The sequence below is a fragment of the Misgurnus anguillicaudatus genome, chromosome 18, assembly GCF_027580225.2.
Source record: "Misgurnus anguillicaudatus chromosome 18, ASM2758022v2, whole genome shotgun sequence".
Lineage (NCBI taxonomy): Eukaryota > Metazoa > Chordata > Actinopteri > Cypriniformes > Cobitidae > Misgurnus > Misgurnus anguillicaudatus.
Window position 1 is genome coordinate 11092502 of NC_073354.2, and position 14729 is coordinate 11107230.

At 35.4% G+C, this 14729-nt stretch overlaps 1 protein-coding gene across 1 annotated transcript; it reads left to right on the forward strand.

Annotated features, from left to right (window-relative positions):
- Positions 1 to 239: 239 nt before the first annotated feature.
- Positions 240 to 5722, forward strand: LOC129429827 (uncharacterized). Its single transcript, XM_055186773.2, has 3 exons — positions 240 to 550; positions 1454 to 1508; positions 4985 to 5722. Exons 1-3 carry the CDS (start codon positions 272 to 274, stop codon positions 5344 to 5346), a joined length of 696 nt encoding a protein of 231 aa, XP_055042748.2. The 5' UTR covers positions 240 to 271; the 3' UTR covers positions 5347 to 5722.
- Positions 5723 to 14729: the final 9007 nt, after the last annotated feature.

Consider the following 14729-nt stretch of genomic DNA (forward strand, 5'->3'; position numbering starts at 1 on the left):
ATTTTGGGTAGGGCCCATCCCTTTGTGGATCCCCAAAGAATTCATGACACAAAGCTTAAGCTTGGAATTAGAACGAAACCAAACACGTATTAAATGTTTCATAAACTGTCCCAAAAGTGGAGTTTGAGACCAGTTTGAGACCCACGTACAGCACGAGGAGGTTGAAACGTCGGTCGGGATTACTTGAGGTATGTGTGAAAGACGCGCACTATCGCTCTGAATAATCTCCACACCGCTAAACTAGAGCATCTTCTGTACGCGTTGGAAGGGGATGTTTTTCGGGGTTTCTGACTGTTTCCTCCTCCGCCTTTTTGCTTACTGTATAAAAGGCAAGTGTTTCCTAGCAGTCCTGTTCATCGCGCTTCGTCCTTCAATCAGTATGGACTCAAAGGATGCTCAAGAGACTTTAGAAAGAGGCGGCGAGGACGCGCGCTGTACTTGCAGGGGGGCGCGGAGGAAAGTGGTGGCCGTGCTCTTCATCCAGAGTTTATTAACAGCCACGTGCGCTGCCATCAGCCTCTGGATCTTCTTCGGCCAGACCGAAAAGCAGGTAATCTCACTTTTAAAAAAGTTTTTGAGATGGAGGATGATGTAGAGATAACGGTACAGCCGCGCGCCCTTTAGAGGGCAGCATACACCATTGAAGCAGCACTCGGTTTTATTATAGGCTATGCCTAAAATCTCGCTGCAAAACTTTAGAGACATTAAACAGAGATTAACATGTCAAATTTGATGTATGACATGTAAACATTTAAGATGTTATGTAAATGGGTAAACCTGGCTGCGGTTTGTGTTTAGTGAATCAACTGAAGCGACAGGTGTTGTTTGATGTGGTCATGTTTTGAGTCTCAAAAATGACAAGCCTTTGCTTTGCCTTGACATGTCCCCTTTGGGAAATCCCTTGTTGTATTTAAAGCTCCTTTCTCTAGGTTTGTTTTTGTGTCCTAATGGGATTGTCCCTTGCTTAAAAAGGCAAAAAGGCACCTTAAGTTTAAGACCAGCTGGATCTATAATTTTAAAGCACTATAAAAGAGATGACTTCAACATTGCTGGAGATAAGCTGGATAATTATAAAGCTATATACAAGTACAAGAGAGCTAACATATGAAATATGCATAGCCTACTACAGCATGTGCTGCTTTAAGATCCAAGGATGAACAGGATGGTGAATCTCATAGCCGGTTTCCATTTCATTGCTCGCTTTAAAAAGCCCCCAATGCTGTTGCCCACACATGTGATGTGTACAGCGCTGAAGTCGTACCAAGTCCCCATTTGTGTTTGGCCTTTGGTGTTCGAGACGGTCGATAAAAAAACCCACGTGTTCCACAACTTCCTTTATTGCTCTCGTCAATTAAAACTTTTGCTGATTTGACAGGCGATTGAATTTTCCATTTTAGTATGAATCTTTGATTATTGTAATTTATTCTAAACATATTTTATGCTATTTTCACAGGACAAAGGGATTATGCTATTTTCACCGGACAAAGGGATATATTTGGAGTTGATCGGTAAGTGGCATTTTTTCTTCCAGATTGAATTTTTAATCATTATGCTACTGAAATCAGAATAACTTTCTTATTTGATTTCAGTACAAATATCTAAAAATTCTTAAATCAAGATGCATTTTCTTGAAGAACAAAATGAATTTTGTGCTTAAAAAATTGCCAATGGGGTAAGAAAATGTTTCTTATTTTTTTGTGAATTGAGTGTTAAAGAATAGTTTAGTTCATTTTAGGATTTTTTTTCTTAGCCCATTGTCAGATTGGTTTGCTTTTTAAGCACAAAGTTTCTTAAATTGGATATTTTTTGTCTAAAAAGTATACTTATTTTCTTAGGTAATTTTCCTTATCAAGAAAATCTTGATTTTATTTTTTTTTGATATTTGTACTGAAAACAAAACAAAAATACTAACCCGGCAGGCATATGACCGATCTTCAACGTTGAAATTTGGTTGAAATAAGGTCAGTTGTTTGTTCAACGTTGAAACAATGGTGAATGGTTGCAAAAGGTTAATAAAATGCTTAAAAATCAATGTTAAAAAATTTGATTGAAATAATATCAGTTGTTGTTCAATGTTGAAGAAATTTGCAAAATCAAAAGGTAATTCAACGTTGATTTAGCCTTATCCTTGATTCAATGGTGAATCAATGTTGAAATGCCTGCTGGGAAGAAAGTCATTTTTTTGCAGTGCAAATTCGGTTTGGTTGGGGGGGGGGTCATGTGTGAACCATAATGCAAAAAATGGTCCCTAGCTGTAACTGGAGGGGTACCCTTTCAAAAAGTACACATTGGCACCTATATGGGTGGTTTCCCGGACAGGGATCAGCGTAAGCCACGACTAGGCCTTAGTTTAATTATGAAATATAACTAGTTTTAACAAACATGCCTTACTAAAAACATTACTTGTGTGTATTTTGAGACAAAACAAAGGGCCCTGATGTATTATAAGATATGTCGGTGCAAGTTGTTTTCAATTTAGACAGCTCTTACATTTATTTAAGTCTAGGACTAGTCTAATCTCTGTGTGGGAAACTGCCCCGTAGAATTTAAATTAGCACCTCAGAGGTGCATATTATATCAAAGAGTGTATATATCAGTACCTCAAAAGTTCATATACTATTACCAAATGTACACATATATCTAAATGGTACATATAAGGACAGCAACAGCTTCGGGACATTTTTGTCAATTTTTTTCTGTGTCAGTGACTTGAATAAAGAATGATAATATTATTTAGTCTTGTTACTACTATTACTTCAACACGTTCTTACTCCCAACTCGTCACATATTAATTACTTATATTCTTTATTTAGATATATGGTCATGGGCATAGTTATTGTACAGTATAGTGAGTGAGGGGTCCTGGGTTCACATTACAAATAAATAAAATTATCAATTAAATTACCCATGTGAATTTGCAACGAACAAGTTAATCGACAAGTGCTGTTGTTGTATAAAAAAAGACCACCTATGACATTCTGTTCCACGGGAAAAAGTCATACAAGTTTCGATTGGCGCGTGGGCGGTAGATGATGACAGAAATTTTGTTTATATGAAAGATCTGTTGATGGTTTGGCCTAATTTTATAAATGAATGTGTGAATCTGCCCGTGTTTCAGACAAACTTTTATTTTGTTTACAATATCCGCACCACTTGAATGAATAGTTCGCACACAATTTTTGTCAAACACATTTACAGTTGATAGGTTTAGTATATATTTAAACAGCTCAGATGATAAATTCTCTAAGTGCATCTTGTAAATTAGCAGTTTTATCAGGCTGTTATGTTCAGTAATTTCACTTTAATGACAATGAAAAGGTTATAAGTCAGTAACTAACATGCCTTATTTTCACAAACGTAAAAAAATTTGGTCAGTATCCTAATATATTCGATGAACCTCCTGTAACCGGGTAAACCTTGCACCTTGACGTTTGCGCGTGGGCCCATGCACTTTCACTGTAAAATCTTGCCAACAAACTGGTATTTTTGAATGGCCCGAGGCTGAGATTAATCAGATTTAAAGTGAAAGTATTTGATGATAATACGTGCAGTTTGATGATAAGCCTTTGGTCAAAATCAATACACTAAAAAATTGGTGCTAAATAGCACTAAAAGCTCATAATCATAGCGGAACCATTTTTAGTGCTATATAGCCTACCCAGTCTCATGAGGTTTCGTGATATAGTCACGCATTTTTTTATTCTTTTTTCGTGATATTGTCACGAATTTCCGCGTTTTTTTTGTGATCGTATAACGGATTCCTGTTTTCGTGTGATTATTGGTCACTTATTGGTCACTCAACTGCTTTTTCCTATTTTTAAACCATTGTTGCTTCGGTTTAGGGTTAGATTTGGTGCTTTCATTAGAATGTCACTTTATATATTGGTTTATACAATTTTTTCTGATTTATTTTTTATATGTCGCCTAGCGTTAGGGTTATAGTTGGGTTTGGTTAGGGATGTCATTTTATGTAAATCTAACCCTAAACCGAAGCGACAATGCTAAGAAAATAGGACAAAACAGTTGAGTAACCAATACGTGATTATCACACGAAAACAGGAATTCGTTATACGATCACGAAAAAACACGGAAATTCGTGATAATATCACGAAAAAAGAACAAAAAAATATGTGACTATATAACAAAATTTCGTGAGACTGGGCTGTATATAGCACCTATGAAGAATCGGTGATATCACCCGCGGGTGATACTGTAGCACCAGATATGGTTCTATATAGCATAATAGGGTTCTAAAATAGGTGCTACACAGGGACTACATAGGTGCTTTATGGCAGTGGTTTTCAAACTGGTGCCAGGGGAGATGGTGCCAGGGGGGCCCCAGTTTTATGAAATTTGATGAAATACATTAATTTATCATCAATTCTGTGTAGTTAAACCTAAGAAAATAAGGCTACTAACCAAAAGCACTACTTTTTTTGTATAATTCAATGTTTTTTTATTAAAATGTTGAGTTTTAGAACAATTTTTTGTCACAAATTTTCTTTGGGGGGCCGCGAAGGAATGCACCGTACACAAGGGGGGCCGCACGCTGAAAAAGTTTGGGAACCACTGCTTTATGGCACTTAAAATGGTTCCCGTATGATTACGAGCCAGTGAACCACTTTTAGTGCTATTTAGCACTGTTTGTTTTTAGAGCGATCTCATTTTTGACTGAGGTGGCATTTAGTGGCTTTTGCATCTGAGCTCTTTATATTTTTTTATTTTATTATATAAACAAATCATCATGATAAGCGGTTTATCTGGAGCAAAAAGCTCTCTGGTGTAAACCCGTCCATTCCAAATTTTTATGAATATTTTGGTGACATTTTTGCGAGTTGAGGTTTGGCATTAACAAGCTTCAAAATGAACAATAAAAGTAAAATAAATGATGCTTCTATTTAACGCAGTTTTGCTTTGTTTATGATACTGAATGCTGTATCTTAAATGCTAACGCTCACTTTTTTTGTGTTTGTGTGTGTGTCAGACAAAGAAAAATTCACATTCAACACTTTATGGAACAACAGTGTGAATCTGCAGCATGGGAAAAATGTGGTAGTGTCCTGTGGAGGGCCATACACGGTCTACATGTGGGCTAATGTGACAAGCTTTGATGAACTTTCAGGGACTGTAAACCTGACGATGTTGCAAGGAAATCAAATAGTCTACCAGCAGACCATGCAAAGCACAGAAAGGGCGAAAGTACAGAGCGCAGCCATGCTGGCTGAGGACAAGGAGATCACGTTAGAAATTTCCAAAAAGGAGAACACTGACATCAAATTTCTCCACATAGGCCTCCACTACATGCTGGGAGACCAGTGCTTTGAATCACCAGAAGAAAGAACCTGATTCGTATATGAAGCTCTTTAAGGTGCTTTTCGTCTTTCCAGTGACATACCCGTGGTTTGTCAAAATAATATTTTCATCTGGAAATTACTCAATATCCTCACCCAGATTTTAAAACATTCCTGAGTTATTAATTCAATAACCAACCCTTCCCTGGACTAAAGTTGTTATTGTAAAGCAAAAGAGGACAAATAACCTTTTGGGAACTACAAAAGGAAACAAGATTTGGCAATTGTGAAATACCTACTGAAACATACAATGGATGACGTGGTGTTTAATGCAGGGCCACCGTCACACAGTGACGTATCAAATATAGTGTACCTCACCAGAATCTGGATTTGTGAGGGTTTCATAAGCTCTTTGTAGAATGTAATGATGATTTTATAACTACGTCTTACCAATGTATATAGTGCTGTGAAAAGGATTCAGATTTTATCCTGATAAAGCTTTCAGATACTGACAAAGAATGATGTTCTCAACGTTTGTCAAGTTCCTCACTGGAACAAGTCTTACAAATGAATGTTTTTATGATATTTAAATATTAATTATCTTGGTAAACTGTAAAATGTATTTATACTGAAAGCAAAATGAATAAATTAAATATTTAATCAAGCCACCATTAATGTAATGGTGAACTTAAGCACTAAAGGCATAAGAAGGGAAGCAAACAAAATTTTCTGTTATCTGCATATTAACAAATTCATTTTTATACCCAATAGTTATAATAGGTTTTTAGTTTATTTTCAGTGCAATGTGTTTGTATATATCAAGCATAACCCTACATGTCTAACCAATGTCTGCGATTGCTATACTGTAGCAAAGCTTTATTTATACAGCAAGGTTTGCACTTGTTTTATGACTGAATATGATTAATTATTATATATATATATATATCAATAAAAAATGCTTAAATGTCATCTATAGCCTCCATTTATTTACAACGCTTACATCATATGTGAATAAAGCATACCTTTGGCCTTTAAGGTTTCCCACTTAAGGTCCACCCATTTTTCTATCTCTTCCGCCTTTACTCTCAGCCTTCTTGTTTATACATGCCCTTTGCTTTCAATCGGTTATATGTGGGGGTGGTGATGTCAGAAACAAGAGTGAAAGTGTTCACTGTTCATCTCCGTGTTTGCGTCATGTCATTTTTGTTGTGTCTATATTTGTGCTATTGTTGTATACTTGATTCCTTATTTCCTGGTTGTGTCATTTCATGGTGAGGAAATTCTTATACTGTAAGTATGACACAGAACCGACAGATTTACACAGATTATAGAAAGTAATTCAGTTGATTGTAGTGCTGTCATTTTTTATTTAGTTGAATGATAGCCTGTGTTTTCCCCTAGCAAGCAATAGCCGTCATTTCACCATCTAGGTTAACTATACAAGTCTGATATAGACGGGCAATATGAGTAACACCCTTCTAGCCATAAAGTTGATAATAAAGTTGAATTTGGTGCAGTTTTTGACAAAATAACTTGAGAGATGTATGATATTTTATCATGTCCATGTGTTTGGTTTCATTTATTTTACTTCATTTATTTTTGGGCTATGGTTAGATGTCTATTACATTTTCATTGACGGCAAATTTAGCCTTGTTTTAGACATCTGGGCTGTGTACTGTATGTATGGATGTCTTTTAAATGCAAAATTGTTTGCTGTGTATCGGTGTTCTGAGTCTGACATTTGAACTTACCATTTCATGCATTTTTTTATGTATAAAAATCTGAACAATAAACAGCTTAAGGCCATTGCTTAAAGGACAAGTTCGGTATTTTTCACTTAAAGCCCTGTTTATGATGAAATAGAACGGTTTTGACTGAAATTTCGACATATGATGCTTGCCCGAGAATTTTCGGGTGTTTCTTGCATCACCTCCCACCTCTATAATGGCTGTATAGGTGCACAGGAACAATCCCTCCCAAAATGCACCAAACGTTCGTCTACAAAGACGCGAAACCCACCGAGTGGTCAGGGGCGTTCACTGATATGCTCACACAAAAATCGCCGCAAAAGACGCCTTCCAACAGGTTTTATTGTAGTTTTTGTCCAACTCCATTGACTTGTATTAGATGTGCTGTGAGGTACGGTATTACTCCGCCGCCGGGAACGTTGTTTGTATTCTTGCAATTGGCAAAGGCGGATTATCGCCACCAACTGGGCTGGAGAGTCTATTATTCAAGCTCTCAACGGAAGAATATACGGGTGTGAGGCGTTTGGAAAAATAGGTCCACAAGTTTACAACAAATGCTAAGATACCTGTTGAAAAGCATCTTTTGCAGCGATTTTTGTCAGTGAACACCCCTGACCATGATTTAGTTCATAATAAATGAACCTTGCTTCTTTTAATTCCAGTCAGTCTGCTTAAAAACATGCCTTTTTTAACATATGCATGCCTTACTTTTGTAAGCGTATGAATTGTATATGTGCTTAGTTGTAGAACTATATTGGTGTTTTAAAGATAAGCAAGCATGCGTACAACATTAGAAACTAGTGATAATCCAACAGGGTAATAAAAAGAGATTTTATGTACACATTGTGCTGCTCTTATCTCAAAATTGGGTCATATGTCCCTTCTCATTTTAACAATCTGTGATATCTGAGGTTCTTTGTCCTGTGGAAATTTGTAAAATGATGTGTGTTTTCTGTTTTGATTGCTGAATGACCAGCATCTCGGTACAAAACAATAGGATCAAAGTGCACACTCTGGACGTCCATCCCTCACAGCCTCATTTAGAAATCAACATGGTGGCTGCCTAAATAAGTTGTATGGTCACTTAACATTAGTGGATTTGTCATGATGAGTTAATCACATACACTCACCTAAAGGATGATTAGGAACACTTGTTCAATTTCTCATTATTGCAATGGTGCGAGGGATGTTTTTTTTTTGGCACACTTTAGGCCCCTTAGTGCCAAAAGGGCATCCTTTAAATGCCACGGCCTACCTGAGCATTGTTTCCATCCCTTTATGACCACCATGTACCCATCCTCTGATGGCTACTTCCAGCAGGATAATGCACCATGTCACAAAGCTCGAATCATTCAAATTGGTTTCTTGAACATGACAGTGAGTTCACTGTACTAAAATGGCCACCACAGTCACCAGATTTCAACCCAATAGAGCATCTTTGGGATGTGGTTGAACGGGAGCTTCGTGCCCTGGATGTGCATCTCATAAATCTCCATCAACTGCAAGATGCTATCCTAATAATATGGGCCAACATTTCTAAAGAATGCTTTCAGCACCTTGTTGAATCAATGCCACGTAGAATTAAGGCAGTTCTGAAGGCAAAAGGGGGTCAAACACAGTATTAGTATGATGTTCCTAATAATCCTTTAGGTGAGTGTGAATAGAGCCATTAGTCAATTATTTAAAATTGCAATAAAATGTGAAAAATCTATTCATCAGCATGTGTCAATTGTGAATAGTTAAAGGAGAACACCACAGTTTTTCAATATTTTACTATGTTCTTACCTCAACGATAAATTAATACATACCTATCTTTTTTCAGTGCGTGCACTTTTAGTCTTTGTACAGCGCTTCTTGAATGTGTTGGCATTTAGCCTAGCCCCATTCATTCCTATGGCTCCAAAAAAAAGTTTTATTTTGTGCCACCATACTTACTCATGTACCTACTCATGTGACAGTCTTTAAATAGAGAAAACATGGAAGTGTTTGGTGGCTTCTAAATTTATCCTTATTTGGATCCTAAAGAATGAATGGGGCTAGGCTAAATGCTAACACATTCACAACGTGCTTTACAAAGATTAAGTGCACACACTGAAAAAAATAGATATGTGTTAATTAGTCTAAGTTGAGGTGGGAACATTGAAAATGTTGAAAAATGGTGGTGTTTTCCTTAAAAAAAAAAAAAATTACTGTGTTCATGCTGCTCAAAATAGCTCCATTATCTAAGGAAGCTCTAGCAGGTGTGATCAGAAAACGCAATAAAAATATTTATTACATCCAGAGACCCACAGCACTTTAAATGTTGTAAGTCTTCCTTATATGGCAATTCATGAATGATATAAATCTGGCAAGATCGGAGCATTTTGCTTTTTAATTATTTAGGAACTTTGCATCAGTAGTCATGCGAATCATGTGTTTCTCTGACGCGAACCCATTTTCAGAATTTTGTTACTTAAAATGAGTAACACTTTACAGTAAGGTTCATTAGTTAACATTAGTCAACTACGCTAGTTAACATGAACTAATAATGAACTGCACTATTACAGCATTTATTAATCTTAGTTAATGTTAATTTCAACAATTACCAGTACTTTATTCAAATCTTGTTAACGTTATGCTTTGTGAACTAACATGAACAAAGCTTTATTTCTATTAACATTAACAAAGATTACTAAATACGGTAACAAATGTATTGCTAATGGTTTGTTCATGTTAGAGTAATACATTAATTAATGTTAACTAATAAACCTTAATGTAAAGTGTTACCTTAAAATGTACAATAAATGTTCAAAATACAAGCCATGGCATTCTACACAGGCAAAATATAATAATAACAACATGTCTTAATTAAAAAAAAAAGTTTTGTAATAGTGAACAATAGTTTGTTGAAATTCATTTCATTAAGCTAAATTCTTAGTGTATATAAAAGGTAGCTCATGAGTAATAATAATATTGATTAAGAAGTGAAATTCTTAGATTACTATTGTTTAATTTGAAAAAAAAACCAAGATAACAAAATCATGTGGGCGGCAATAAATCAGAGGACTCCGCAACCACGTTTGTAATAAAACCAGTAAGTCAACACCATATAACCAAAGATGTGAAATATTCAGGCATGTTTAAACCAGCCATATTGAATGAATGTACTATGCATGATACTACTTTATTTGGAAAAGATTTCACCTCCAGGTTAGCTGAATCATTACTTTTAAAGGAACTGGATATGCTATTATACTCCCCTGAAGATGGCAGCCCACTCATAGTTTTTATGGAAGAAATGCTGATGAATTTCTTTGCCCTTCCTTACTACTTTAGGAAAACACAAATCAAGCAAACATCTCAACCTCATCTAAACTGCAATATTAATGTTTATAGACATCATATATTCATTAGCTGTTTTACTATACAGCCCCCTACCTTTGGTGCACCCACTCCTCAGTTTCATTAATGCATCACATATGCTCTCTCTTTTTCTTGTTTGTCCTCTGCTCTGTCATACTTTCTTCCTCCCCTTTCCAGTTCTCATTTGTGTATGTGAATAGGTGACAGTCAGACGTGTTATGTTCATTCAGCAGATCAAATATAGGTTAAAAACTAGAGATACTCTGTTCTTCATGTCTCCATGGGGTCAAACTGCACCTGTTATCATTTACTTTCCCACTTATCTCTAATTATTCTCCTTCCGCTCTCTGTCTTGTCTCAGATCATTGTGTGTGCTGGTCTTTGTGCACTTTGACTGGTCAAATAATTCTGGTCTGGTTCTTGGTCATGTTTTGTGGGCGTGAATTCAAAATATGTGTTCGGCGTGTCGTGTGTTGCTTGTGTATTCAAAGTGTGTGTTTGTTGCGTCATGTGAACCATGTGCGTCACGTGTTTTGTCGGGGTGGGTGCCTGCTGCATATGCGTCAAGACTGTTTATGATAAAAGAGACGCTCACGTTCACAAAATACAAGCAAGACACTCACTTAACAGTAAACTCTGATTACGCATGAGATTATGCGAGTATCTGGCAAACACGAACGTCTCTTTAATTATAAACCTAGACGCATCTGCAGCAGGCACTTATTTTGACAAGACACATGATGCACACAGGTTCACTCGACGCACCAAACATATATTTTTTAAATGCCGAACCAACACACGACGGGCTACATACAAAAAGAAGTCACTGCATCCAACAACTTAGACAGCGGACCATATCAGGCAATCACTTTGCACACAAAAGTACCCCTTAAACACAGACTTCATAGTTTCAGACCGACTTTATAGGCTTAATGATCCTTTATGTTTGAAATAAGTGACATTGACTGTGAAATCCAGGCTAGAGTCTCATAAATTAATTATGAGATTAAAAGCATAAAGTTCGATTTCACATGATTTCAATCTTTCAAAATATGTAAAATATTTAATATGAAGAAATATGTAAAAACTACTGATCTTTCTGAAATGCTCTTGTAGAAATTGTAAAAAAACCTCATACACAAACTTTCCTCCAGCAACTTTCTCAGATGAACGGCATAATTATATTCTACAGGCTATTAAAGGTGTAAAAAATAATAAGAGCCCTGGATGTGATTGCTTAACATCCAATTATACAAGATGTTTGCTGATGATGACTTATCTCCCTTTCTACTAAAAGTGTTTATTGAAAGTACTGAACAGGAGGAACTTCCCCCTAGCATGACACAAGGTATTGTTACCTTGATACCCAAAACCAATAAAGATAAAAAATGTCTAGAAATTTGAAGACCAATTACCCTTCTAAATAACAACTATAAAATTTTAGCTTTAACTTTAGCAAAATAATTAAAGATGTCCTTAACTCTATTGTTGATAAATCACAATCAGGCTTTATGGAAAAACGCCACATTACGAATAATATAAGATTTTTCTTTGTCTCGTCTCAGTCTCAGACAAAGAGGACTCGGAATTTTATTTCAAGACCTGTCAAGACCACAACTGCGATGTCACATCACAAATGTATTGTTTATCATTCATTTTATGCAGTTTATTCAGGTTTGACATATGATGTTGGCATTGTTTAAGCATCGTTTAACTTTCTCCCAATTTTCTAATTTTATTACTAAAAACGCCTCCATTGTGTTAAGTGGACGGCAAGCCATGGAAAGACAGTTCAGAATAATTGGTTAAGTTGATTTCAGCTCATTAGTGTTTGTTCACTTTTATTTGCTTATAGACAAAGATAAATTCCTACATATCTGCAATGCCTTTGATTATTTTATTAACTTTTCTGATGGCATACACACATGCACACACGCACAAACAAACACACACACACATGCACACGCACACACACAAACAAGAAGTGCCTAATCATATGCATATTCCACATTTTATCATAAGTGTTTTAATGCAGTGACTTGCACTGATCTTGGTCTTGACTTAGTCTCGGCCTGTCTTGGTCTTGACTCGGCCTTGTCCCTTTAAAGTCTTGGTCATGACTTGGTCTCGGTTTAGGTGGTCTTGACTATAACACTACTTTTCTGAAGTAACACATTACTTTTTAAATGTACACATTAATATTTGAGTTACTTTTTTTAAAAAGTAATGCGAGTTGCTTTTTTAGTTTAAATAATTAGATAAAAAATATACTGAATTAAACCAAACGCAGTCACATTATGCACTCTGTGTACATGCCTGTGTGGGAAAGTTTGAGTCAGAAGCTGAGATGGCAGGCCAGAGCTTGACGTTTTTATGATGAAATATGCAATTTCTGAATATAGAAACACCAGTCATAAAAACATCTGCAAGGCATAAAAGAGATCAAGCCTCAGCCACGAAAAAGTGCAACGCAAAAGTAACTAAAAGTAATGTAAGCATTATTTTCCATAAAAAGTAACTAAGTAACGCAATTATAATTTTTTAATATTGTAATGCATTACTTTTAAAAGTAACTTTCCCCAACAATGTTCAAAAATAACATCTTGCACACGTCAGTTTTCAGGTCGGACTTTGACGTGCTTTTGAGGTGCAAGCTCTGGTGCATACTGTGATGTTGGCTAACTTTACATACAAACGTGCAAACAAAGATTTTCAAAATCTTTACTCTGGCTTGAGTTTTTATAAAGAATCAGTTTCAGAGATTAATTGCCCATTTGCGTGTTTTTCAAAATAACTTTGTACGTGTAAACGTGGCCTTAGATTATGAGGATTTCAGCCCAAATAACATTTACATACTCTTCTTGGACTTCTACAAAGCCTTTGATTGGCTTGAGCACAATTTTATATTTCACGCTCTTACCAAAGTTGGTTTTGGAGGTTCATTTTGCAACGCTATTAGGACTTTATACAGGAATAACAATAGTGTGAATAAATCAAAATCTGGAACTTCACCTTGTTTTTAAAGGGATAGTTCACTTTAAAATGAAAATTCTGTCATCATTTACTCCTCCTCTTGTTGTTCTAAACCTGTATGATTTTTTCTGATGAACAAAAAAAAGATATTTTGAGAAATGATGGTAAACACACAGCAATAAGTGACCATAGACTTCCATAGTAGGAAAAAATATTTTGGAAGTATTGTGATAAATTAAGAAAATATTTTGATAAATGATAGTAAGCACACAGTTGACGGTACCCATTAAATTCCATCATATTTTTTATTCCTGCTATGGAAGTCAATAGACACTATCTGCTGTGTGTTTACCATCATTTATCAAAATATCTTCTTTTGTGTTCATCAGAAAAAAGAAATTTATACAGGTTTAGACCAACATGAGGATGAGTAAATTAATTTTCATTTTAAAGTGAACTATCCCTTTAAATTGTGTCGTGGAGTGAAACAGGGCTGTCCCATATCTTCGTATTAATTTTTACTTGCTTCTCAGTTTCTAGCTTTACATATTTTCAGCAGTAATTTACAAGGTATTACGATTGACAATACACACATACAGTACATAAGCAAAAATGTTCTGGATCCAAACCTCTATTTTCCTCTATTTTAAAAATGATCAAGTATATGGAAACTATTCAAAGCTTTATTAATCCTAAAGCAATGAAATCTCTATACTCATCCTTTATGTCCTTTTAATTTGTATATTTGTATTATTGTCCTCTATGTATTCCTGGCAAAAAAATGATATATATTTGAAGAGTTTCATTGCAAAACGAGATAAATCCATTTTTTTACATTTTTGTCAAAACATGTTTATTATTATGTCATCATGTTATTATTTTGTTTTATGGTGCTACTTAGCTGTATTTTTTAAGTTATGAAGGTTTCAATCAAAACAAACCAACTGCAGTTGAATTGAAATTAATTGGAATGCACAACCAAAAAACGAGATTTCTGAACAAAAACGGTGGTTATCTCGTTTTGCAACGAAATTCTTCATTGTTCTTTTTTCTGTTGTTTTATGACTGTCATTGTAATGTGTTGTACTACTGTAATGTGTTGTTTTGTTGCATTAAAAAAAATTGAAAAGTATAATTTAGACCGGAACTTTTTTACCTTTGAAGTTTTGATCTGTTGAAAAAATGCAAATTTTAATAAGAAAGTGGTGCTTGAAATATTAGCATTAATATTGAAGTAAAAATTAAGCAATAAGCAACGGTTCAATTTAAAAGAAAACATCAATGATTGTGGCTCATACAACAGCTTTGTTCGACTTCATACAGCGCCGCAAGAACCCACAAGTATATGACATCAAAGTACCGTGCCGCAATAACT

What these genes read in the sequence shown, in the direction of transcription:
- LOC129429827 (XM_055186773.2), top strand. Translation starts at nt 272, where the DNA reads ATGTTTTTCGGGGTTTCTGACTGTTTCCTCCTCCGCCTTTTTGCTTAC. An exon ending in TCGGCCAGACCGAAAAGCAG is followed by an intron (nt 551 to 1,453) that starts GTAATCTCACTT and finishes CTATTTTCACAG; the next exon opens with GACAAAGGGATTATGCTATT. An exon ending in GATATATTTGGAGTTGATCG is followed by an intron (nt 1,509 to 4,984) that starts GTAAGTGGCATT and finishes TGTGTGTGTCAG; the next exon opens with ACAAAGAAAAATTCACATTC.